The sequence below is a fragment of the Salvelinus fontinalis genome, unplaced genomic scaffold, assembly GCF_029448725.1.
Source record: "Salvelinus fontinalis isolate EN_2023a unplaced genomic scaffold, ASM2944872v1 scaffold_0868, whole genome shotgun sequence".
Classification (NCBI taxonomy): domain Eukaryota; kingdom Metazoa; phylum Chordata; class Actinopteri; order Salmoniformes; family Salmonidae; genus Salvelinus; species Salvelinus fontinalis.
Window position 1 is genome coordinate 56,210 of NW_026601077.1, and position 20,811 is coordinate 77,020.

Sequence of the window (20,811 nt, forward strand, 5' to 3'; positions counted from 1 at the left end):
TAGGTCCCCTTACCACCTTGATGTCGCTGGTGCCCAAGGTGGCTCCTATCTCACTGAGGTCTCTGAGCAGCAGGTGGAGGATCTCTGCAGCTCTCTTCTTCTGGTGTCCACTGAGCTCCTGGAGCGTGGTCAGCTCCCTCTGAACTGACAACAGGACCGTCTGGGGAACACACATCAGTCACATGCCAGTTGTCCTTCACCGCATCATTAAGGACCCTCTATACGGTTCTAGTACCTCATCTATCCACAGGGGAAACTTGGGAAGACTCATTAGAACATAGGTATATGGATCACTCACACATCAGGGGATACCTCGGCAGAATAAAATGTCATTAGTGGTGCGGTAAACCCCATAATTAGCTAAGGCTGAACTGCTCTAGGCCCCTCTATCCCACCCATCATGCCCATAGACCCACAGTCCTCTGCTGCAGCTCCTCCTGCAGGTGTTGGTTGGCCTGGCTCCTGTCCTCCACCTCCTGGCTCTTCTGGTCGTAGTTCACAGCCAGCTCCTCCAACGCCTGCAGCACCTCCTTCACCTAGAACCAGAAGAACATAATGATGAAAATCTAGTCAAATGGCTACCCAGAATACTCACATTCCCCCCCTCCTCTCTCCACACCACTGCCACTCTCTGTTGTCATCTATGCATAGTCACTTTAATTAACTCTGTACATACTACCTCTACTGACCGGTGCCCCCGCACATTGACTCTGTACCGGTACCCCCCTGTATATATTGTTATTTTTTACTGCTCCTCTTTAATTACTTGTTACTTTTATCTCTTATTCTTAGCCGTATTTTTTGAAACTGCACTGTTGGTTATGGGCTCGTAAGTAAGCATTTCACGGTAAGGTCTACTACGCCTGTTGTATTCGGCGCATGTGACTAATACAATTTGATTTGAAGGACTCATTTAGAATTCTAGAATAACATGGATTCATCCAGAATATTGTCCTTCACCTCCTCCTTGGCAGCCTCGTTCTCTGTCTGCAGACGAGACAGATCCTCATGGATCTTCTCATAGTCCCTTCTCGTCGACGCCAGCAGCTGAGGAGAGACCCACACAGGGACACACATACACACACAGGGTCACACATACACACAGGGTCACACATACACACACAGGGTCACACATACACACACAGACTTTTAAGAAGAACAGTGTCTCCCGGCCACACCATCATGACGAAGAAGCAAAATGCATCAGATGACTCAAAACATCCAATATCTTAACAACTTGACTGCTGACATGCAGAACATTTTGGGACTGTATCAACAGTGGACTAATGAGAAACAAAACCAAAATATATTTTTTGAGTGACATTCCCCTTTAACACGAGAAAAGAGGGTTGTTCGTGATTGGTCACCTCATCCTGGTCGAACATCTGTTCCTTGAGTTTCTCAGCCAGCTGGCTCTGCTGGTTGATCTCATCATCCTGGGTGACACAAACAAACAAAACAAGTAGCAATTTACATTTCAGTTAGAATAGAATTGGAAACATTGATTTGACTGTAAAAAATCCAACCCCTTCCTGTTCCTGCCCATTCTAGCCAACCGTTTAATGTTGATGCATGTCTGTTATTTAAACTGTATTTTAATGTCTGTTATTCTTTATGTACATTGAGTTTGTACCCTCCAAAATGAATTGACTCAGTTCTCTAATCTAGTCTGGTTAGATTTCCCTTGTTGACCTTGTCGTCCAGTTGTTTGTACAGATTGCTGATGTCCTCCTCGTACTTGCTCTTCTCCTCGGTGGAGACCAGGACCAGGCCGTTAGCTGGAGCCATGTTATCTATGATGGGAGTGTTGTCACACGGCTCCAGGTGCTTCTGCTCCTTAGCACTCAGCTGCTCCTCCTCAGGGACGTTCTCACCTGAAACAGGGACAAACAGATTCTCTACCCTGAACTGTGCACTCATTCACTCAATATCTACCATGGGAACACTAACTCATGTCCAACTCAGTGTGGCTCTGTCGATTTCATATGAAGGGTTTCAATCATTTCTCTCTTTCTTTGCCCTCCCTCCCCCAATCCCTCCCTCCTCAATCTCTCCCTCCCTACCCCCTCTACCTCTCTCGCCCTCCTCCCTCTCCCTCCCTCTCTGTCTCACCCACTCCCTCTCTCTCACTCCCTCTCTCTCCCTCCCCCACTCTCCCCGCCATCTCCTCCTCTGCCCATCTCTCTCTCCCTCCCTCCTCATCTCCCTCCCTCCCCTCTCCCTCCCGCCCTCCCCCCTCCCTCCCTTCTCCCTCCCTCCCTCCCTCCCTCCCTCCCTCCCTCCCCATCTCCCTCCCTCACCATCTCCCTCTCTTCCCCCTCCCTCCCCATCTCCCTCCCTCCCTTCCCCCTCCCTACCCATCTCCCTCCCAATCTCCCTCCCTCCCCATCTCCCTCCCTTCCTCCCTCACCGTTCCTCCAGCGGTTGAGCTCCATCTCCAGTCTGTGGATGACGTTCTTCAGACTCTTGTTCTTGTCTTTCTCCTTGTTGTACTTGTTCTTCCACTCCTCGGCAGTCAGCTCCAGGTTCACAGACACGGTGTTCTTGATGGTCTTGGCTCTGTGTGGAGGGTGGGACAGACACTCAGATTCCTATATCTAATCACACCCTAATCCCTATACAGCAGTGCACTACTTTGACATGGCTAATGGGCTGTAATTCATCCACTAAAGGACATTGTGGCCTCATTTACTCATCTCCACAGTATCATTTTTTGTCAGAACAGGAACAGATGGATAAACATTGAATCAACACAACTGGAGGAGGTGATCCAATAAGAAGCAGGGAGGCAGATAGCTCCATATTTGAACTGGTCTGAGATCTATTGCAGGAGGTTGTCCCCTGTGAAAGTGACCGGGGGCTAATTAGCCCTGCTGGGTACTGGGTACTGTAGAATGATGTGTAAAGCCCAACTCCTCTCAGCCTCCTCTCACAGACAGCGGTGGTCACATGGGTGCAGACAGTGCAGTGGAGCGCACCACACCATACCGCACCACACCGCACCACACCACACCACACCGCACCACACCGCAGCACATCACTCTGTAGCCCCTACTGTTCTACCTCTATCTAGTTCCTCTCCTCAGCCTGGCAGGGTGGCAGAGACAGAATGTTCTGGAAGTCCCCTGTGTCCTCTGGCAGGGCGGCAGAGACAGAATGTTCTGGAAGTCCCCTGTGTCCTCTGGCAGGGCAGCAGAGAGATAATGTTCTGGAAGTCTCTTGTGTCCTCTGGCAAGGCAGCAGAGACAGAATGTTCTGGAAGTCCCCTGTGTCCTCTGGCAGGGCAGCAGAGATAGAATTATCTGGAAGTCCCCTGTGTCCTCTGGCAAGGCAGCAGAGATAGAATGTTCTGGAAGTCCCCTGTGTCCTCTGGCAAGGCAGCAGAGATAGAATGTTCTGGAAGTCCCATGTGTCCTCTGGCAAGGCAGCAGAGATAGAATGTTCTGGAAGTCCCCTGTGTTCTGTGGCAGGGCAGCAGAGATAGAATGTTCTGGAAGTCCCCTGTGTTCTGTGGCAGGGCAGCAGAGATAGAATGTTCTGGAAGTCCCCTGTGTTCTGTGGCAGGGCAGCAGAGATAGAATGTGCTGGAAGTCCATTGTGTCCTCTAACACACAGAGCAGCCTAGGCTAACTCCCACTGATGCTACTGTTGCTGTCCAGCCAGGAGGCAGGATGAAGCCCTACGCATCAGGATTTAGGGGAGTGGTTGGATGGAACACTTAGCTAAAGGTCAGAGAGATGAACAATGTCTTCATCATCTGGATAAAGATTTAGAGAAGAGGCTTTTTATGCACCACTCAGTCAGCACTGAATAGGAGGGAAGATACTGGGAATCACCAGCTCTACTCATCATCAAGTCACTGTCCGTCTCCTGGTGGATAAAGGACGGCCCATCTGCCATGGGAAACCTTTAATTGTTCACATAAAATAGGGGAACTGGGTATGATGCAGTGGATCTCTCAGCTCACCTCTGTCCCAACAGGGTAGACTTATGTTAACAGTCTGTCACTAGACCAGGTCAACTGTAGAGAGGTGCCGACCCACCTCTGTCCCAACAGGGTAGACTTCTGTTAACAGTCTGTCACTAGACCAGGTCAACTGTAGAGAGGTGCCGACCCATCTCTGTCCCAACAGGGTAGACTTATGTTAACAGTCTGTCACTAGACCAGGTCAACTGTAGAGAGGTGCCGACCCACCTCTGTCCCAACAGGGTAGACTTCTGTTAACAGTCTGTCACTAGACCAGGTCAACTGTAGAGAGGTGCCGACCCACCTCTGTCCCAACAGGGTAGACTTCTGTTAACAGTCTGTCACTAGACCAGGTCAACTGTAGAGAAGTGCCGACCCACCTCTGTCCCAACAGGGTAGACTTATGTTAACAGTCTGTCACTAGACCAGGTCAACTGTAGAGAGGTGCTGACCCACCTCTGTCCGAACATGAGGGTAGACTTGGTCTCACACTCGTTGTAGATAGAGGGAGATGCACAGATGATGATGGTGGTCCTACAGTTCCCCCCTAGAGAGTCCTGCAGGATACGGGTCATCTTGCTGTCTCTGTACGGGACGTGGGTTTTCTGAAAACAAACACATAATTTACCCATCAGGGCCTTTCAGCAGACAGTCTCATAGATAACCAGTCAGCCTTCAGGGCCTTTCAACAGACAGCCTCATAGATAACCAGTCAGCCATCAGGGCCTTTCAGCAGACAGTCTCATAGATAACCAGTCAGCCTTCAGGGCCTTTCAACAGACAGCCTCATAGATAACCAGTCAGCCATCAGGGCCTTTCAACAGACAGTCATAGATAACCAGTCAGCCATCAGGGCCTTTCAACAGACAGTCTCGTAGATAACCAGTCAGCCATCAGGGCCTTTAAACAGACAGTCTCGTAGATAATCAGTCAGCCATCAGGGCCTTTCAACAGACAGCCTCATAGATAACCAGTCAGCCATCAGGGCCTTTCAACAGACAGCCTCATAGATAACCAGTCAGCCATCAGGGCCTTTCAACAGACACTCGTAGACAACAGTCAGCCATTAGGGCCTTTAAACAGACAGTCTCGTAGATAACCAGTCAGCCATCAGGGCCTTTCAACAGACAGTCGTAGATAACCAGTCAGCCATCAGGGCCTTTCAACAGACAGTCTCGTAGATAACCAGTCAGCCATCAGGGCCTTTCAACAGACAGTCTCATAGATAACCAGTCAGCCATCAGGGCCTTTCAACAGACAGTCTCATAGATAACCAGTCAGCCATCAGGGCCTTTCAACAGACAGTCTCGTAGATAACCAGTCAGCCATCAGGGCCTTTCAACAGATAGTCTCATAGATAACCAGTCAGCCATCAGGGCCTTTAAACAGACAGTCTCGTAGATAATCAGTCAGCCATCAGGGCCTTTCAACAGACAGTCTCATAGATAACCAGTCAGCCATCAGGGCCTTTAAACAGACAGTCTCATAGATAACCAGTCAGCCATCAGGGCCTTTCAACAGACAGTCTCGTAGATAACCAGTCAGCCATTAGGGCCTTTCAACAGACAGTCTCATAGATAACGAGTCAGCCATCAGGGCCTTTCAACAGACAGTCTCGTAGATAACCAGTCAGCCATCAGGGCCTTTCAACAGACAGTCTCATAGATAACCAGTCAGCCATTAGGGCCTTTAAACAGACAGTCTCGTAGATAACCAGTCAGCCATCAGGGCCTTTCAACAGACAGCCTCATAGATAACCAGTCAGCCATCAGGACCTTTCAACAGACAGACTCATAGATAACCAGTCAGCCATCAGGACCTTTCAACAGACAGGCTCATAGATAACCAGTCAGCCATCAGGGCCTTTCAACAGACAGTCTCATAGATAACCAGTCAGCCATCAGGGCCTTTCAACAGACAGCCTCATAGATAACCAGTCAGCCATCAGGACCTTTCAACAGACAGCCTCATAGATAACCAGTCAGCCATCAGGGCGTTTAAACAGACAGTCTCATAGATAACCAGTCAGCCATCAGGGCCTTTCAACAGATAGTCTCATAGATAACCAGTCAGCCATCAGGGCCTTTAAACAGACAGTCTCATAGATAACCAGTCAGCCATCAGGGCCTTTAAACAGACAGTCTCGTAGATAACCAGTCAGCCATCAGGGCCTTTCAACAGACAGCCTCATAGATAACCAGTCAGCCATCAGGACCTTTCAACAGACAGACTCATAGATAACCAGTCAGCCATCAGGACCTTTCAACAGACAGGCTCATAGATAACCAGTCAGCCATCAGGGCCTTTCAACAGACAGTCTCATAGATAACCAGTCAGCCATCAGGGCCTTTCAACAGACAGCCTCATAGATAACCAGTCAGCCATCAGGACCTTTCAACAGACAGCCTCATAGATAACCAGTCAGCCATCAGGGCGTTTAAACAGACAGTCTCATAGATAACCAGTCAGCCATCAGGGCCTTTCAACAGATAGTCTCATAGATAACCAGTCAGCCATCAGGGCCTTTCAACAGACAGTCTCATAGATAACCTTTCAGCCATCAGGGCCTTTCAACAGACAGACTCATAGATAACCAGTCAGCCATCAGGGCCTTTCAACAGACAGACTCATAGATAACCAGTCAGCCATCGGGGCCTTTCAACAGACAGTCTCATAGATAACCAGTCAGCCATCGGGGCCTTTCAACAGCCAGTCTCATAGATAACCAGTCAGCCATCAGGACCAGATCAGAGTCTCCTAGATAACCAGTCAGCCATCAGGACCAGATCAGAGTCTCGTAGATAACCAGTCAGCCATCAGGACCAGATCACAGTCTCATAGATAACCAGTCAGCCATCAGGGCCTTTCAACAGACAGACTCATAGATAACCAGTCAGCCATCAGGGCCTTTCAACAGACAGTCTCATAGATAACCAGTCAGCCATCAGGGCCTTTCAACAGCCAGTCTCATAGATAACCAGTCAGCCATCAGGACCAGATCAGAGTCTCGTAGATAACCAGTCAGCCATCAGGACCAGATCAGAGTCTCGTAGATAACCAGTCAGCCATCAGGACCAGATCAGAGTCTCGTAGATAACCAGTCAGCCATCAGGACCAGATCAGAGTCTCGTAGATAACCAGTCAGCCATCAGGACCAGATCAGAGTCTCGTAGATAACCAGTCAGCCATCAGGACCAGATCAGAGTCTCGTAGATAACCAGTCAGCCATCAGGACCAGATCACAGTCTCATAGATAACCAGTCAGCCATCAGGGCCTTTCAACAGACAGACTCATAGATAACCAGTCAGCCATCAGGGCCTTTCAACAGACAGTCTCATAGATAACCAGTCAGCCATCAGGGCCTTTCAACAGCCAGTCTCATAGATAACCAGTCAGCCATCAGGACCAGATCAGAGGAAAAACATGACCTCACTGCTGATGCATAACTTTTTTCAGCAAAAGCACATTTTGGTTTATTGTTTTTACACAATTTTAATGTCACATATGCAAAGTATTCAGTAATCCCTGCTGATGTCACTATATGAAAGAGAGAAAGGTGAGATATATAGAGAGAACTCACTGTTCCCTCAGCCAGAGCAGAGATGACATTCCCCAGAGCAGAGAGGGACTTATTGATATTTTTAGCTTCGTCCAACACGGCTCCTTCAGCACCTGTTTTACTGACCTTAAAGAGACAAACAGAGAGAGAAAAGACTGTCAGCAGGGGAGAGGCCACACAATGCAGCAGCATCTTCTATCTGACAGGCCTGGACTTATAACACATTATAAAACAGTTATAACAGTCATAACACAATTAGTTTGTTGGGAGTCTGTCTTCATGAGTCAGCAGGTGGGAGAGGACATATGATGCTTCAGCATCTTACGCCTGAGTGACAAGCTGGGAGTTATAACAGCTTATAACACAATCATAGCACAGTTATAATACAGTTATAACACAGGTATGCATTTCTACAAGTAATGGCGGTTCATTGGCGTCTTCATCAGACAAGCCTAGAGTTATAACACAGTTATGACAAGTTATAAACAGCTTAACACAAGTTCTGGTGGTTTGTTGGAGTCTGTCTTTACCATCCTACTGATTTACCTTCTCACTACCAGCCAGATCTACCAGGTATAACTTCCCTGACAGTTTCTTCTCTGTTTCCACATTCTCTTGTTTGATGTTGATCAGGAAGATGCTGTGGCTTCTGGAACTGTGCTCATTCATGTCTATAAACAGGACAAAATACGTATATATTATAGAAGAAGTATATATTATTGAAGAAGTATATATAATAAAATAGGTATATCTTATAGAAGAAGTATATCTTATTGAAGAAGTATATATTATAGAAGTATATCTTATCAAATAAGTATATGTAATTGAAGTATATATTATAGAAAAAGTATATCTTATAGAAGAAGTATATCTTACAGAAGAAGTATATATTATAGAAGAAGTATATATTATAGAATAAGTATATCTTATAGAATAAGTATATCTTACAGAAGAAGTATATATTATTGAAGAAGTATATATTATAGAAGTAATATATCTTATATTGGCAATGATACACCCTTCTAAGGAGTGTTTCCTGGCCTCTGTGCGTCTGCTTGCAGGCCGGGATACTGTTAAACACTCTTAGACAACTGTTGATCTAAGAAGGGCTTCATTAATAAATGTGATTGATTGATAGAAGAGACACAACATACTTGTCACAGCCACGTGCCGGTTGGCCTTTCCCTCATCGATGACATCCATGACTTCCTCTGGACTGGACACAAAGCGCTCTGTACAACCCTGGGACAGGATCACATCACAGCTTTAACAGGTTGGTGCCTTTTATGATTTCCACAACATTTTTTTTATTTGAACAATTAACTAGGCAAGTCAGTTAAGAACATATTATTATTTAAAATGGCAGCCTACCCCGGCCAGACCCTCCCCTAACCCGGACGACGCTGGGCCAATTGAGCGCCGCCCTAGGGGACTCCCGATCACGGCCGGTTGTGATACAGACCGGGATCAAACCCGAGTCTGTAGTGACGCCTCTAGCACTGCGATGCAGTGCCTTAGACCGCTGCGCCACTCGGGAGGCAGCCTTATAATAAGACATTATATAGGCTGATACATGCTTATGACAAGTAATAAAGCATTATACACCTGCAGAATGTGTTACCTAACCATCTGTACTGCTCACCTTGACATAGGGAACTCTGTTCTTGTCCTCATGCACAGCCAGGTTGGTCTTTGACACTGGAAAAGAGGGAAACGAGTCATTAGGAAAGGAAAGGGGGATAGCTAGTCAGTTGTACAGCTGAATGCATTCACCTGAAATGTGTCTGAATTAGAGAGGTGCGGGGGGCTGCCTTAATCGACATCCATGTCAACGCCACCTGCAGAGCAGTTGCTGTCGGGGGTTAACTGCCTTGTTCAAGAGGAGAACGACAGATTTTTCCACCTTGCCGCCTCGGGGATTTGAACCAGCGACCTTTCGGTTACTGGCTCAACGCTTTTAACCGCGAGGCTACCCCATTATGATCTGTCTTAAAACGATCTCGGTTCATCTTCAAAAGACTTCTCTTTTTGAAGTCCATCCAATACGAGTTCTTCTTACCATCTAGTAAGTCTCGGATCTTGTCCAGGTAGATTTCAAAATACGAGACCTGCACAAGAAAAGAGGAATCAATACAGGGTACATTTTGATGACCGTAGAAATGGTAGGAGGTCGTCTGCGCTCCTTAAAGGTCCTTGATACCAAATATTGTCTGTTCCAGGTGTGTAGGTATCAACATGAGAATACTGGAAGGGATGGAGACAGACACACTGTTTAACCTCTGGATTGATTCATCTTTTTAAAAAGATTTGATGACCAGACATCTTGTTGATATTGATTTGATACTTGTAGAATGACCTTGTCTTTCTTATTGGCCCTTGAAGGGATAAATAAAGTTGAATTGAACAACTTAATACCTTGATGTGGAACTCGAGGTTCTCGTCCATGGAGTAGATGTGATCGAAGATGTCGTGAGCGATGCGTGGGATGATGCCCATCAGCTGGGGGTCGTGGAGCTTGCCCTGCGACGAGGAACAGTACATTACATCACACTCAATACTGATTATTATCACTAAATAGTCTGGGGTCTGGGGAACATCCCTTATAGCCAGCTGTTCTATATACACTGAATATCTACAGCGGTTCTATATAATATACATCTATACCCCCAAGAAGCAGCTGTTCTATATGCTGTTCTGTATCTACTGCTGGCTTTAGCTGATCCTTGCTGTTCTATATGCTGTTCTGTATCTACTGCAGGCTTTAGCTGATCCTTGCTGTTCTATATGCTGTTCTCTATCTACTGCAGGCTTTAGCTGATCCTTGCTGTTCTATATGCTGTTCTCTATCTACTGCATGCTTTAGCTGATCCTTGCTGTTCTCAGTGAAGAAGAAACAACTGACACTTTAAAAAGCCATTAACTGCTCGAGGACAAATGCAACCTATAGTGTTGGTGGTCCAGTTGTGTAAATCACCCACACTACAGTACCATAATCTCATCCTAAATCAATTCAGTCTCAGAGAGTAATGAAAGTACGCAATGTATGTCTGCCCCACTAACTGATCTGATGTGTTTTACTGCTCTTACAAAGGCTGGACTGAGTTCCAGTGAAATATCCTGTCAGAAGGTGCTCTGCTGAACTGTCTGAGAATAATCCGTTCAGTCGTCTTGGTACCGTGTTCTCAGGGCGTACTATACCTACAACATATCGGTTGCTTTTAGATCATATATTTCATGTCTCTTTTCCTTTAGGCAGGTGCCATTACTACAGAGAATCAGGCTGACCTCCATGGTGTGGGTCTTCCCCGAGGAGGTCTGTCCATAGGCAAAGATGGTTCCATTGTATCCTCCAAGGACGTCTGTGTGAATACAATACAATACAGTTCAACTTTATTTGTCCAGAAATGTGTATTTTTGCTGTCTTGTGTTTTTTTACCGACCCGCCGGACACCACACATACACAAGGACTGTGGATCAGTCATAATAACACTTATTCTACAAGGAGAAGGACTCACCAGCTGGGGTTAGCCTACCTTCAACAACCTGTCTGGGCTTAGTCTACCTTCAACAACCTGTCTGGGGTTAGTCTACCTTCAACAACCTGTCTGGGCTTAGCCTACCTTCAACAACCTGTCTGGGGTTAGCCTACCTTCAACACTCTGTCTGGGGTTAGCCTACCTTCAACAATCTGTCTGGGGTTAGCCTACCTTCAACAACCTGTCTGGGGTTAGTCTACCTTCAACAATCTGTCTGGGGTTAGCCTACCTTCAACAACCTGTCTGGGGTTAGCCTACCTTCAACAATCTGTCTGGGGTTAGCCTACCTTCAACAACCTGTCTGGGGATAGCCTATTTTCAACACTCTGTCTGGGGTTAGCCTACCTTCAACAACCTGTCTGGGGTTAGCCTACCTTCAACAACCTGTCTGGGGTTAGCCTACCTTCAACAATCTGTCTGGGGTTAGCCTACCTTCAACAATCTGTCTGGGGTTAGCCTACCTTCAACAACCTGTCTGGGGTTAGCCTACCTTCAACAACCTGTCTGGGGTTAGTCTACCTTCAACAACCTGTCTGGGGTTAGCCTACCTTCAACAATCTGTCTGGGGTTAGCCTACCTTCAACAACCTGTCTGGGGTTAGCCTACCTTCAACAACCTGTCTGGGGTTAGTCTACCTTCAACAACCTGTCTGGGGTTAGCCTACCTTCAACAACCTGTCTGGGGTTAGCCTACCTTCAACAATCTGTCTGGGGTTAGCCTACCTTCAACAATCTGTCTGGGGTTAGCCTACCTTCAACAACCTGTCTGGGGTTAGTATACCTTCAACAACCTGTCTGGGGTGTATGCTACCTTCAACAACCTGTCTGGGGTTAGCCTACCTTCAATAACCTGTCTGGGGTTAGCCTACCTTCAACAACCTGTCTGGGGTTAGTCTACCTTCAACAATCTGTCTGGGGTTAGCCTACCTTCAACAACCTGTCTGGGGTTAGTCTACCTTCAACAACCTGTCTGGGGTTAGCCTACCTTCAACAATCTGTCTGGGGTTAGCCTACCTTCAACAACCTGTCTGGGGTTAGCCTACCTTCAACAACCTGTCTGGGGTTAGTCTACCTTCAACAACCTGTCTGGGGTTAGCCTACCTTCAACAATCTGTCTGGGGTTAGCCTACCTTCAACAACCTGTCTGGGGTTAGTATACCTTCAACAACCTGTCTGGGGTGTATGCTACCTTCAACAACCTGTCTGGGGTTAGCCTACCTTCAATAACCTGTCTGGGGTTAGCCTACCTTCAACAACCTGTCTGGGGTTAGTCTACCTTCAACAACCTGTCTGGGGTTAGCCTACCTTCAACAATCTGTCTGGGGTTAGCCTACCTTCAACAACCTGTCTGGGGTTAGCCTACCTTCAACAACCTGTCTGGGGTTAGTCTACCTTCAACAACCTGTCTGGGGTTAGCCTACCTTCAACAACCTGTCTGGGGTTAGCCTACCTTCAACAATCTGTCTGGGGTTAGCCTACCTTCAACAACCTGTCTGGGGTTAGTATACCTTCAACAACCTGTCTGGGGTGTATGCTACCTTCAACAACCTGTCTGGGGTTAGCCTACCTTCAATAACCTGTCTGGGGTTAGCCTACCTTCAACAACCTGTCTGGGGTTAGCCTACCTTCAACAATCTGTCTGGGGTTAGCCTACCTTCAACAATCTGTCTGGGGTTAGCCTACCTTCAACAACCTGTCTGGGGTTAGCCTACCTTCAACAACCTGTCTGGGGTTAGTCTACCTTCAACAACCTGTCTGGGGTTAGCCTACCTTCAACAATCTGTCTGGGGTTAGCCTACCTTCAACAACCTGTCTGGGGTTAGCCTACCTTCAACAACCTGTCTGGGGTTAGTCTACCTTCAACAACCTGTCTGGGGTTAGCCTACCTTCAACAACCTGTCTGGGGTTAGCCTACCTTCAACAATCTGTCTGGGGTTAGCCTACCTTCAACAACCTGTCTGGGGTTAGTATACCTTCAACAACCTGTCTGGGGTGTATGCTACCTTCAACAACCTGTCTGGGGTTAGCCTACCTTCAATAACCTGTCTGGGGTTAGCCTACCTTCAACAACCTGTCTGGGGTTAGTCTACCTTCAACAATCTGTCTGGGGTTAGCCTACCTTCAACAACCTGTCTGGGGTTAGCCTACCTTCAACAATCTGTCTGGGGTTAGCCTACCTTCAACAACCTGTCTGGGGTTAGCCTACCTTCAACAACCTGTCTGGGGTTAGTCTACCTTCAACAACCTGTCTGGGGTTAGTCTACCTTCAACAATCTGTCTGGGGTTAGCCTACCTTCAACAACCTGTCTGGGGTTAGTATACCTTCAACAACCTGTCTGGGGTGTATGCTACCTTCAACAACCTGTCTGGGGTTAGCCTACCTTCAATAACCTGTCTGGGGTTAGCCTACCTTCAACAACCTGTCTGGGGTTAGTCTACCTTCAACAACCTGTCTGGGGTTAGCCTACCTTCAACAATCTGTCTGGGGTTAGCCTACCTTCAACAACCTGTCTGGGGTTAGCCTACCTTCAACAACCTGTCTGGGGTTAGTCTACCTTCAACAACCTGTCTGGGGTTAGCCTACCTTCAACAACCTGTCTGGGGTTAGCCTACCTTCAACAATCTGTCTGGGGTTAGCCTACCTTCAACAACCTGTCTGGGGTTAGTATACCTTCAACAACCTGTCTGGGGTGTATGCTACCTTCAACAACCTGTCTGGGGTTATCCTACCTTCAATAACCTGTCTGGGGTTAGCCTACCTTCAACAACCTGTCTGGGGTTAGCCTACCTTCAACAACCTGTCTGGGGTTAGCCTATCTTCAACAACCTGTCTGGGGTTAGCCTACCTTCAACAACTTGTCTGGGGTTAGTCTACCTTCAACAACCTGTCTGGGGTTAGCCTACCTTCAACAACCTGTCTGGGGTTAGCCTACCTTCAACAACCTGTCTGGGGTTAGCCTACCTTCAACAACCTGTCTGGGGTTAGCCTACCTTCAACAACCTGTCTGGGGTTAGCCTACCTTCAACAACCTGTCTTGGGTTAGCCTACCTTCAACAATCTGTCTGGGGTTAGCCTACCTTCAACAACCTGTCTGGGGTTAGTCTACCTTCAACAACCTGTCTGGGGTTAGCCTACCTTCAACAACCTGTCTGGGGTTAGTCTACCTTCAACAACCTGTCTGGGGTTAGCCTACCTTCAACAACCTGTCTGGGGATAGCCTACCTTCAACAACCTGTCTGGGGTTAGTCTACCTTCAACAATCTGTCTGGGGTTAGCCTACCTTCAACAACCTGTCTGGGGTTAGTCTACCTTCAACAACCTGTCTGGGGTTAGCCTACCTTCAACAACCTGTCTGGGGTTAGCCTACCTTCAACAACCTGTCTGTGGTTAGCCTACCTTCAACAACCTGTCTGGGGTTAGCCTACCTTCAACAACCTGTCTGGGCTTAGGCTACCTTCAACAACCTGTCTGGGGTTAGCCTACCTTCAATAACCTGTCTGGGGTTAGCCTATCTTCAACAACCTGTCTGGGGTTAGCCTACCTTCAACAACCTGTCTTGGGTTAGCCTAACTTCAACAACCTGTCTGGGGTTAGCCTACCTTCAACAACTTGTCTGGGGTTAGTCTACCTTCAACAACCTGTCTGGGGTTAGCCTACCTTCAACAACCTGTCTGGGGTTAGTCTACCTTCAACAACCGTTCTGGGGTTAGCCTACCTTCAACAACCTGTCTGGGGATAGCCTACCTTCAACAACCTGTCTGGGGTTAGTCTACCTTCAACAATCTGTCTGTGGTTAGCCTACCTTCAACAACCTGTCTGGGGTTAGCCTATCTTCAACAATCTGTCTGGGGTTAGCCTACCTTCAACAATCTGTCTGGGGTTAGCCTACCTTCAACAACCTGTCTGGGGTTAGCCTACTTTCAACAACCTGTCTGGGGTTAGTCTACCTTCAACAATCTGTCTGGGGTTAGTCTACCTTCAACAACCTGTCTGGGGTTAGCCTACCTTCAACAACCTGTCTGGGGTTAGCCTACCTTCAACAACCTGTCTGGGGTTAGCCTACCTTCAACAACCTGTCTGGGGTTAGCCTACCTTCAACAACCTGTCTGGGGTTAGTCTACCTTCAACAACCTGTCTGGGGTTAGCCTACCTTTAACAACCTGTCTGGAGTTAGCCTGCCTTCAACGATATGTCTGGGCTTAGCCTACCTTCAACAACCTGTCTGGGGTTAGTCTACCTTCAACAACCTGTCTGGGGTTAGCCTACCTTCAACAATCTGTCTGGAGTTAGTCTACCTTCAACAACCTGTCTGGGGTTAGCCTACCTTCAACAACCTGTCTGGGGTTAGCCTACCTTCAACAACCTGTCTGGGGTTAGTCTACCTTCAACAACCTGTCTGGGGTTAGCCTACCTTCAACAACCTGTCTGGGGTTAGCCTACCTTCAACAACCTGTCTGGGGTTAGCCTACTTTCAACAACCTGTCTGGGTTTAGCCTACCTTCAACAATCTGTCTGGGCTTAGCCTACCTTCAACAATCTGTCTGGGGTTAGCCTACCTTCAACAACCTGTCTGGGGTTAGCTTACCTTCAACAATCTGTCTGGGCTTAGCCTACCTTCAACAACCTGTCTAGGGTTAGCCTACCTACAACAACCTGTCTGGGGTTAGCCTACCTTCAACAACCTGTCTGGGGTTAGCCTACCTTCAACAATCTGTCTGGGGTTAGCCTATCTTCAACAACCTGTCTGGGGTTAGCCTATCTTCAACAACCTGTCTGGGCTTAGCCTACCTTCAAAAACCTGTCTAGTGTTAGCCTACCTTCAACAACTTGTCTGGGCTTAGCCTACCTTCAAAAACCTGTCTAGTGTTAGCCTACCTTCAACAATCTGTCTGGGGTTAGCGTACCTTTAACAAACTGTTTGAGGTTAGCTTACCTTTAACAATCTGTCTGGGGTTAGCCTACCTTTAACAACTTGTCTGGGCTTAGCCTACCTTCAACAATCTGTCTGGGGTTAGCCTACCTTCAACAACCTGTTTGAGGTTAGCTTACCTTTAACAATCTGTTTGGCACAGGCATCGTAGACCTGCTCCTGGGCTGTGTTGGGAGGCAGGACGCGGTCAAAGACATATGGTTTACCCTGTCCAGAACAGACAAAATGCACAGTGATTACAGAGCTCTATGGGAAAGTGGTCATGGGTAAATGGGAGCTCAATACCACCTCATACTGCATTCTCTCTAACAACACTATGTGAATGGTAATCAATAATCAATAGCAGAGCTTGTGAATGGTAATCGGTAATCAATAGCAGAGCTTGTGAATGATAATTAATAATCAATAGCAGAGCTTGTGAATGGTAATCGGTAATAAATAGCAGAACTTGTGAATGATAATTAATAATCAATAGCAGAGCTTGTGAGACAATTACAATAGAGCTACAAGCAGCTGGTTTGATCAACACTATCCAGCCTGGTCTATGGGGACGGACACAACACAGGACTCCCTCATTTGACAACAAGCCTGTCAGCAGCTGAGCTGTCTGCAGCCTACAGGAGAATGAGGAGACGTCTGTACCAGCTGAGCTGTCTGCAGCCTACAGGAGAATGAGGAGACGTCTGTACCAGCTGAGCTGTCTGCAGCCTACAGGAGAATGAGGAGATGTCTGTACCAGCTGAGCTGTCTGCAGGCTACAGGAGAACGAGGAGATGCCTGTACCAGCTGAGCTGTCTGCAGGCTACAGGAGAACGAGGAGAGGTCTGTACCAGCTGAGCTGTCTGCCTGCTACAGGAGAACGAGGAGATGTCTGTACCAGCTGAGCTGTCTGCAGGCTACAGGAGAACGAGGAGATGTCTGTACCAGCTGAGCTGTCTGCAGGCTACAGGAGAACGAGGAGATGTCTGTACCAGCTGAGCTGTCTGCAGGCTACAGGAGAACGAGGAGACGTCTGTACCAGCTGAGCTGTCTGCAGGCTACAGGAGAACGAGGAGATGTCTGTACCAGCTGAGCTGTCTGCAGGCTACAGGAGAACGAGGAGATGTCTGTACCAGCTGAGCTGTCTGCAGGCTACAGGAGAACGAGGAGAGGTCTGTACCAGCTGAGCTGTCTGCAGGCTACAGGAGAACGAGGAGATGTCTGTACCAGCTGAGCTGTCTGCAGGCTACAGGAGAACGAGGAGATGTCTGTACCAGCTGAGCTGTCTGCAGGCTACAGGAGAACGAGGAGATGTCTGTACCAGCTGAGCTGTCTGCAGGCTACAGGAGAACGAGGAGATGTCTGTACCAGCTGAGCTGTCTGCAGGCTACAGGAGAACGAGGAGAGGTCTGTACCAGCTGAGCTGTCTGCAGGCTACAGGAGAACGAGGAGAGGTCTGTACCAGCTGAGCTGTCTACAGGCTACAGGAGAACGAGGAGACGTCTGTACCAGCTGAGCTGTCTGCAGGCTACAGGAGAACGAGGAGATGTCTGTACCAGCTGAGCTGTCTGCAGGCTACAGGAGAATGCATTGATGTCTGTAACAGCTAACAGGCCTACTGCTTTAAACAGAGGCTTCTGTTCTTTCTCTGGAACTAAAGTGATTCATGTGAGATCTCATAGGCCTTCATAATACACAACTGTATTAGGCCTCAATTTCATATTATATTCGGTAAATATGTGGTATACAGTGTACTTCCTTAACACACACACTGACACAATGTTTCATTATGATGGCAGGCAGGCAACCTTATGCATAATACATGAACACTGAACGGGTGTTGAGCATAATGACGAGATACTGTTACCAGACAGACAAGCTATTGTAATGAGAGCTCTGTAGGCCTTCTGTACAGAAGACATTTTAATAAAATGCTGCACTTGAGCATGCAAAATAAGACCTTTAGTTCTTATGTAGATGTTTTGTGAGAATCTATGTCGATACTTGCTTGTCGAACGTCTTATTCCAAATTCATGGGCATTAATATGGAATTGGTCCCCCCCTTTTGCTGCTGTAACAGCCTCTCCCCTAGATGTTGGAGCATTGCGGCGGGGATTTGCTTTTATTCAGCCACAAGAGCATTAGGGAGGTCGGGTACTGATGTCGGGTGAATAGGCCTGGCTCGCAGTCAGCGTTTCAATTCATCCCAAAGGTGTTTGACGGCGTTGAGGTCAGGGCACTGTGCAAGCCAGTCAAGTTCTTCCACACCATCTCACAAACCATTTCTGTATCGACCTTGCTTTGTGCACGGTGGCATTGTCTTGCTGAAACAGGAAAGGGCTTTTCCCAAACTGTTGCCACAAAGTTGGAAGCAAAGGATAATCTAGAATGTCATTGTATGCTGTAGCGTTAAGATTTTCCTTCAATGGAACTAAGGGGCCTAGTCCGATGCATGAAAAACAGCCCCAGACCATAATTCCTCCTCCACCAAACTTTACAGTTGGCACTATGCATTCGGGCAGGTAGTGTTCTCCTGGCATCCGCCAAACCCAGATTCGTCAGTCGTGCTGCCAGATGGTGAAGCGTAATTCATCACCCCAGAGAACGCATTTCCACTGCTCCAGAGTCCAATGGCGGCGAGCTATACGCCACTCCAGCCGAGGCATGGTATTGCAGATGTTGATCTTAGGCTTGTGTGCGGCTGCTCGGCCATGGAAACCCATTTCATGAAGCTCCCAACAAACAGTTCTTGTGCTGCCGTTGCTTCCAGAAGCAGTATGGAACTCAGTAGTGTGTGTTGTAACCGAGGACAGACAGTTTTTTAAGCGCTACTCGCTTCAGAGGTTCTGTTCTGATAGCTTGTGTGGCCTACCACTTTACGGCTGAGCTGCTGTTGCTCACAGATGATTCCACTTCACAATAAAAGCACTTACAGTTGACCGGGGCAGCTCTATTAGGGAAGAAATTTGACCAACTGACTTGTTGGGAAGGTGGCATCCTATGACAGTGTCACTAAGCTCTTCAGTAAGGCCATACTACTGCCAATGTTTGTCTATGGAGATTGCACGGCTACGTGTTCGATTTTACACACCTGTCAGCAACAGGTGCGGCTGAAATAGCTGAATCCATTCATTTGAAGGGATGTCCACATACTTTTGTATATATAGTGTATATTGATTAGGCAGGTGATGGGCACACAGAGCGTAAGGCTGGAGAAGTGCATGACTCCCTTGCCACTAGCTGATAACCTGAACTTGAAGAATCATTCAAGCCAAGCCAGTCATCCAACTACTGTACTGTAATCCCTAGACATCAATTTAACAGGCTTGCCACTTTTAAATGAGTAACATTAAATAAATCCTATTAGATCCAATCCAATCAATACATTCAAAGGTATAGGCTGCGTGTGCTTTATGTTAGTAGAATGAGAGGAAATGCCTTATGTGGTTTATTTTCCTATGATGAGTGCTTCCATTCACCACAGGTGACAGAGAAGAACAGTATGTTAGCCACCTGGAATCTGCCATCTCAGCAGAGTGAATACCGCATAACAGCAGTGTCAAAGCACAATCTGCCTCTCTGGCAACAGCCCCGGGTCCCTGTCTCTCTCTGGCAATGGCCCAGGCCCTGTCTGACAACAATTCCCAATGCTCCATCTCAGGCCATCAACTGCCGCTGGAGATAGCTACAGCGCAACACAATCAAAACATGTAGGCTACCAACAAATGCTCTGCAGAGGCTCACAAGCATTTTTTGGGTTGTTTGTGGAAGTTGGCACATATATATTTTTTTTTTACAAAAATCTATAGGCTACAATCCAATGTGCTGCGTGTAAAGATTGTCAATACATTGGGCGCTCTATTGGAATTGCTCACTGCATTGCACATTTCCTCTGCGCGTTTTGCTGGTGTTTCAGTAGTCTAGTCGTGGCAACAATAAACCTACCTACACAAGCAACGTTATATTCAGCAGATAAATTAACTATTAGATGCGGAACTTACAGTTATAACCACGGTGTCGTCTTCTTTAAATTTGGGGATGTATTTGTCTCCTCTTGTTATTTCGGATTCATTTAGTGGCCTGAATCGGCACATTACTTTCACGCCGTATTCGGCTGCAGCATCCGCCATGGTTGCGATCTATCCAGGCAAGCAGATATCCAGATCAACTTTGGTCCGCGGAAGGTTTTAATCTGTTGAATGATTGTAAGTAAACCAACGCGTCCTTCACTCAAAGTGCCTCTATTTCGCTACGCCGTGGGTATTCAGTTGAGACAAGTGAAATCAACTGCAGTCGTCTTTTCCGATCAGAATGCAAAATATTGGTCCGGAGACAGTCTTGGATGAAAAAAAATATCAAAATCCTACAAAAATATAATTTACAAGGGGATAGGTAAAGCCTATCCTTCAGAAGAGACGAGTGGCGCGGAGTTGAGAAACCCCCGCATCGTCCTGCACGTTGCTCTGCGCTCTTCTCTTCCACACTGCATCAGCATCAGTACCACTCCCCTTCCCCCTCCTCCCCCCGGGCTGGGGCCCAGCATCTCGCTGCTCTATCCTCGAAATAACAGCTAGAGGTCAGTATTTAACCCTAAAAGGAAATGTATTGGTTTCAAATTTGAAATTTTATTGCCCATCAATGGAAAAAACTACAACCTGCAATTAATTCCAATATATTTAAATTCTGTTTGATAGCATGTGATGATTGGATCAACTTTAAAAACAGTATCATGTGTATCAGTACATAAAAGTTAAATAAGAAGAGTGCACTTAAATGCCAAATAATTCAAGTAGGAGTGACCAGTTTTTAATATCTTAAACATCTGTGCAACATTGTTGA

General features: G+C 47.2%; 1 protein-coding gene across 1 annotated transcript in view; it reads right to left on the minus strand.

The window, feature by feature from the left end:
• The window catches only part of LOC129847482 (kinesin heavy chain-like), a 33,039-nt gene extending 12,562 nt beyond the window's left edge, over positions 1 to 20,477 (minus strand). Inside the window, exons 1-16 of the mRNA XM_055915291.1 lie at positions 19,974 to 20,477; positions 16,113 to 16,200; positions 10,813 to 10,886; positions 9,943 to 10,047; positions 9,587 to 9,635; positions 9,170 to 9,225; positions 8,682 to 8,769; positions 8,074 to 8,198; positions 7,549 to 7,653; positions 4,424 to 4,572; positions 2,411 to 2,559; positions 1,693 to 1,874; positions 1,368 to 1,436; positions 961 to 1,047; positions 417 to 536; positions 14 to 160 (exon numbers count right to left, since the gene is read on the minus strand). Coding sequence (XP_055771266.1) covers positions 14 to 160; positions 417 to 536; positions 961 to 1,047; positions 1,368 to 1,436; positions 1,693 to 1,874; positions 2,411 to 2,559; positions 4,424 to 4,572; positions 7,549 to 7,653; positions 8,074 to 8,198; positions 8,682 to 8,769; positions 9,170 to 9,225; positions 9,587 to 9,635; positions 9,943 to 10,047; positions 10,813 to 10,886; positions 16,113 to 16,200; positions 19,974 to 20,102 — 1,722 coding nt within the window. The 5' untranslated portion in view covers positions 20,103 to 20,477. The remainder of the gene's footprint in view (positions 1 to 13; positions 161 to 416; positions 537 to 960; positions 1,048 to 1,367; positions 1,437 to 1,692; positions 1,875 to 2,410; positions 2,560 to 4,423; positions 4,573 to 7,548; positions 7,654 to 8,073; positions 8,199 to 8,681; positions 8,770 to 9,169; positions 9,226 to 9,586; positions 9,636 to 9,942; positions 10,048 to 10,812; positions 10,887 to 16,112; positions 16,201 to 19,973) is intronic.
• Positions 20,478 to 20,811: the final 334 nt, after the last annotated feature.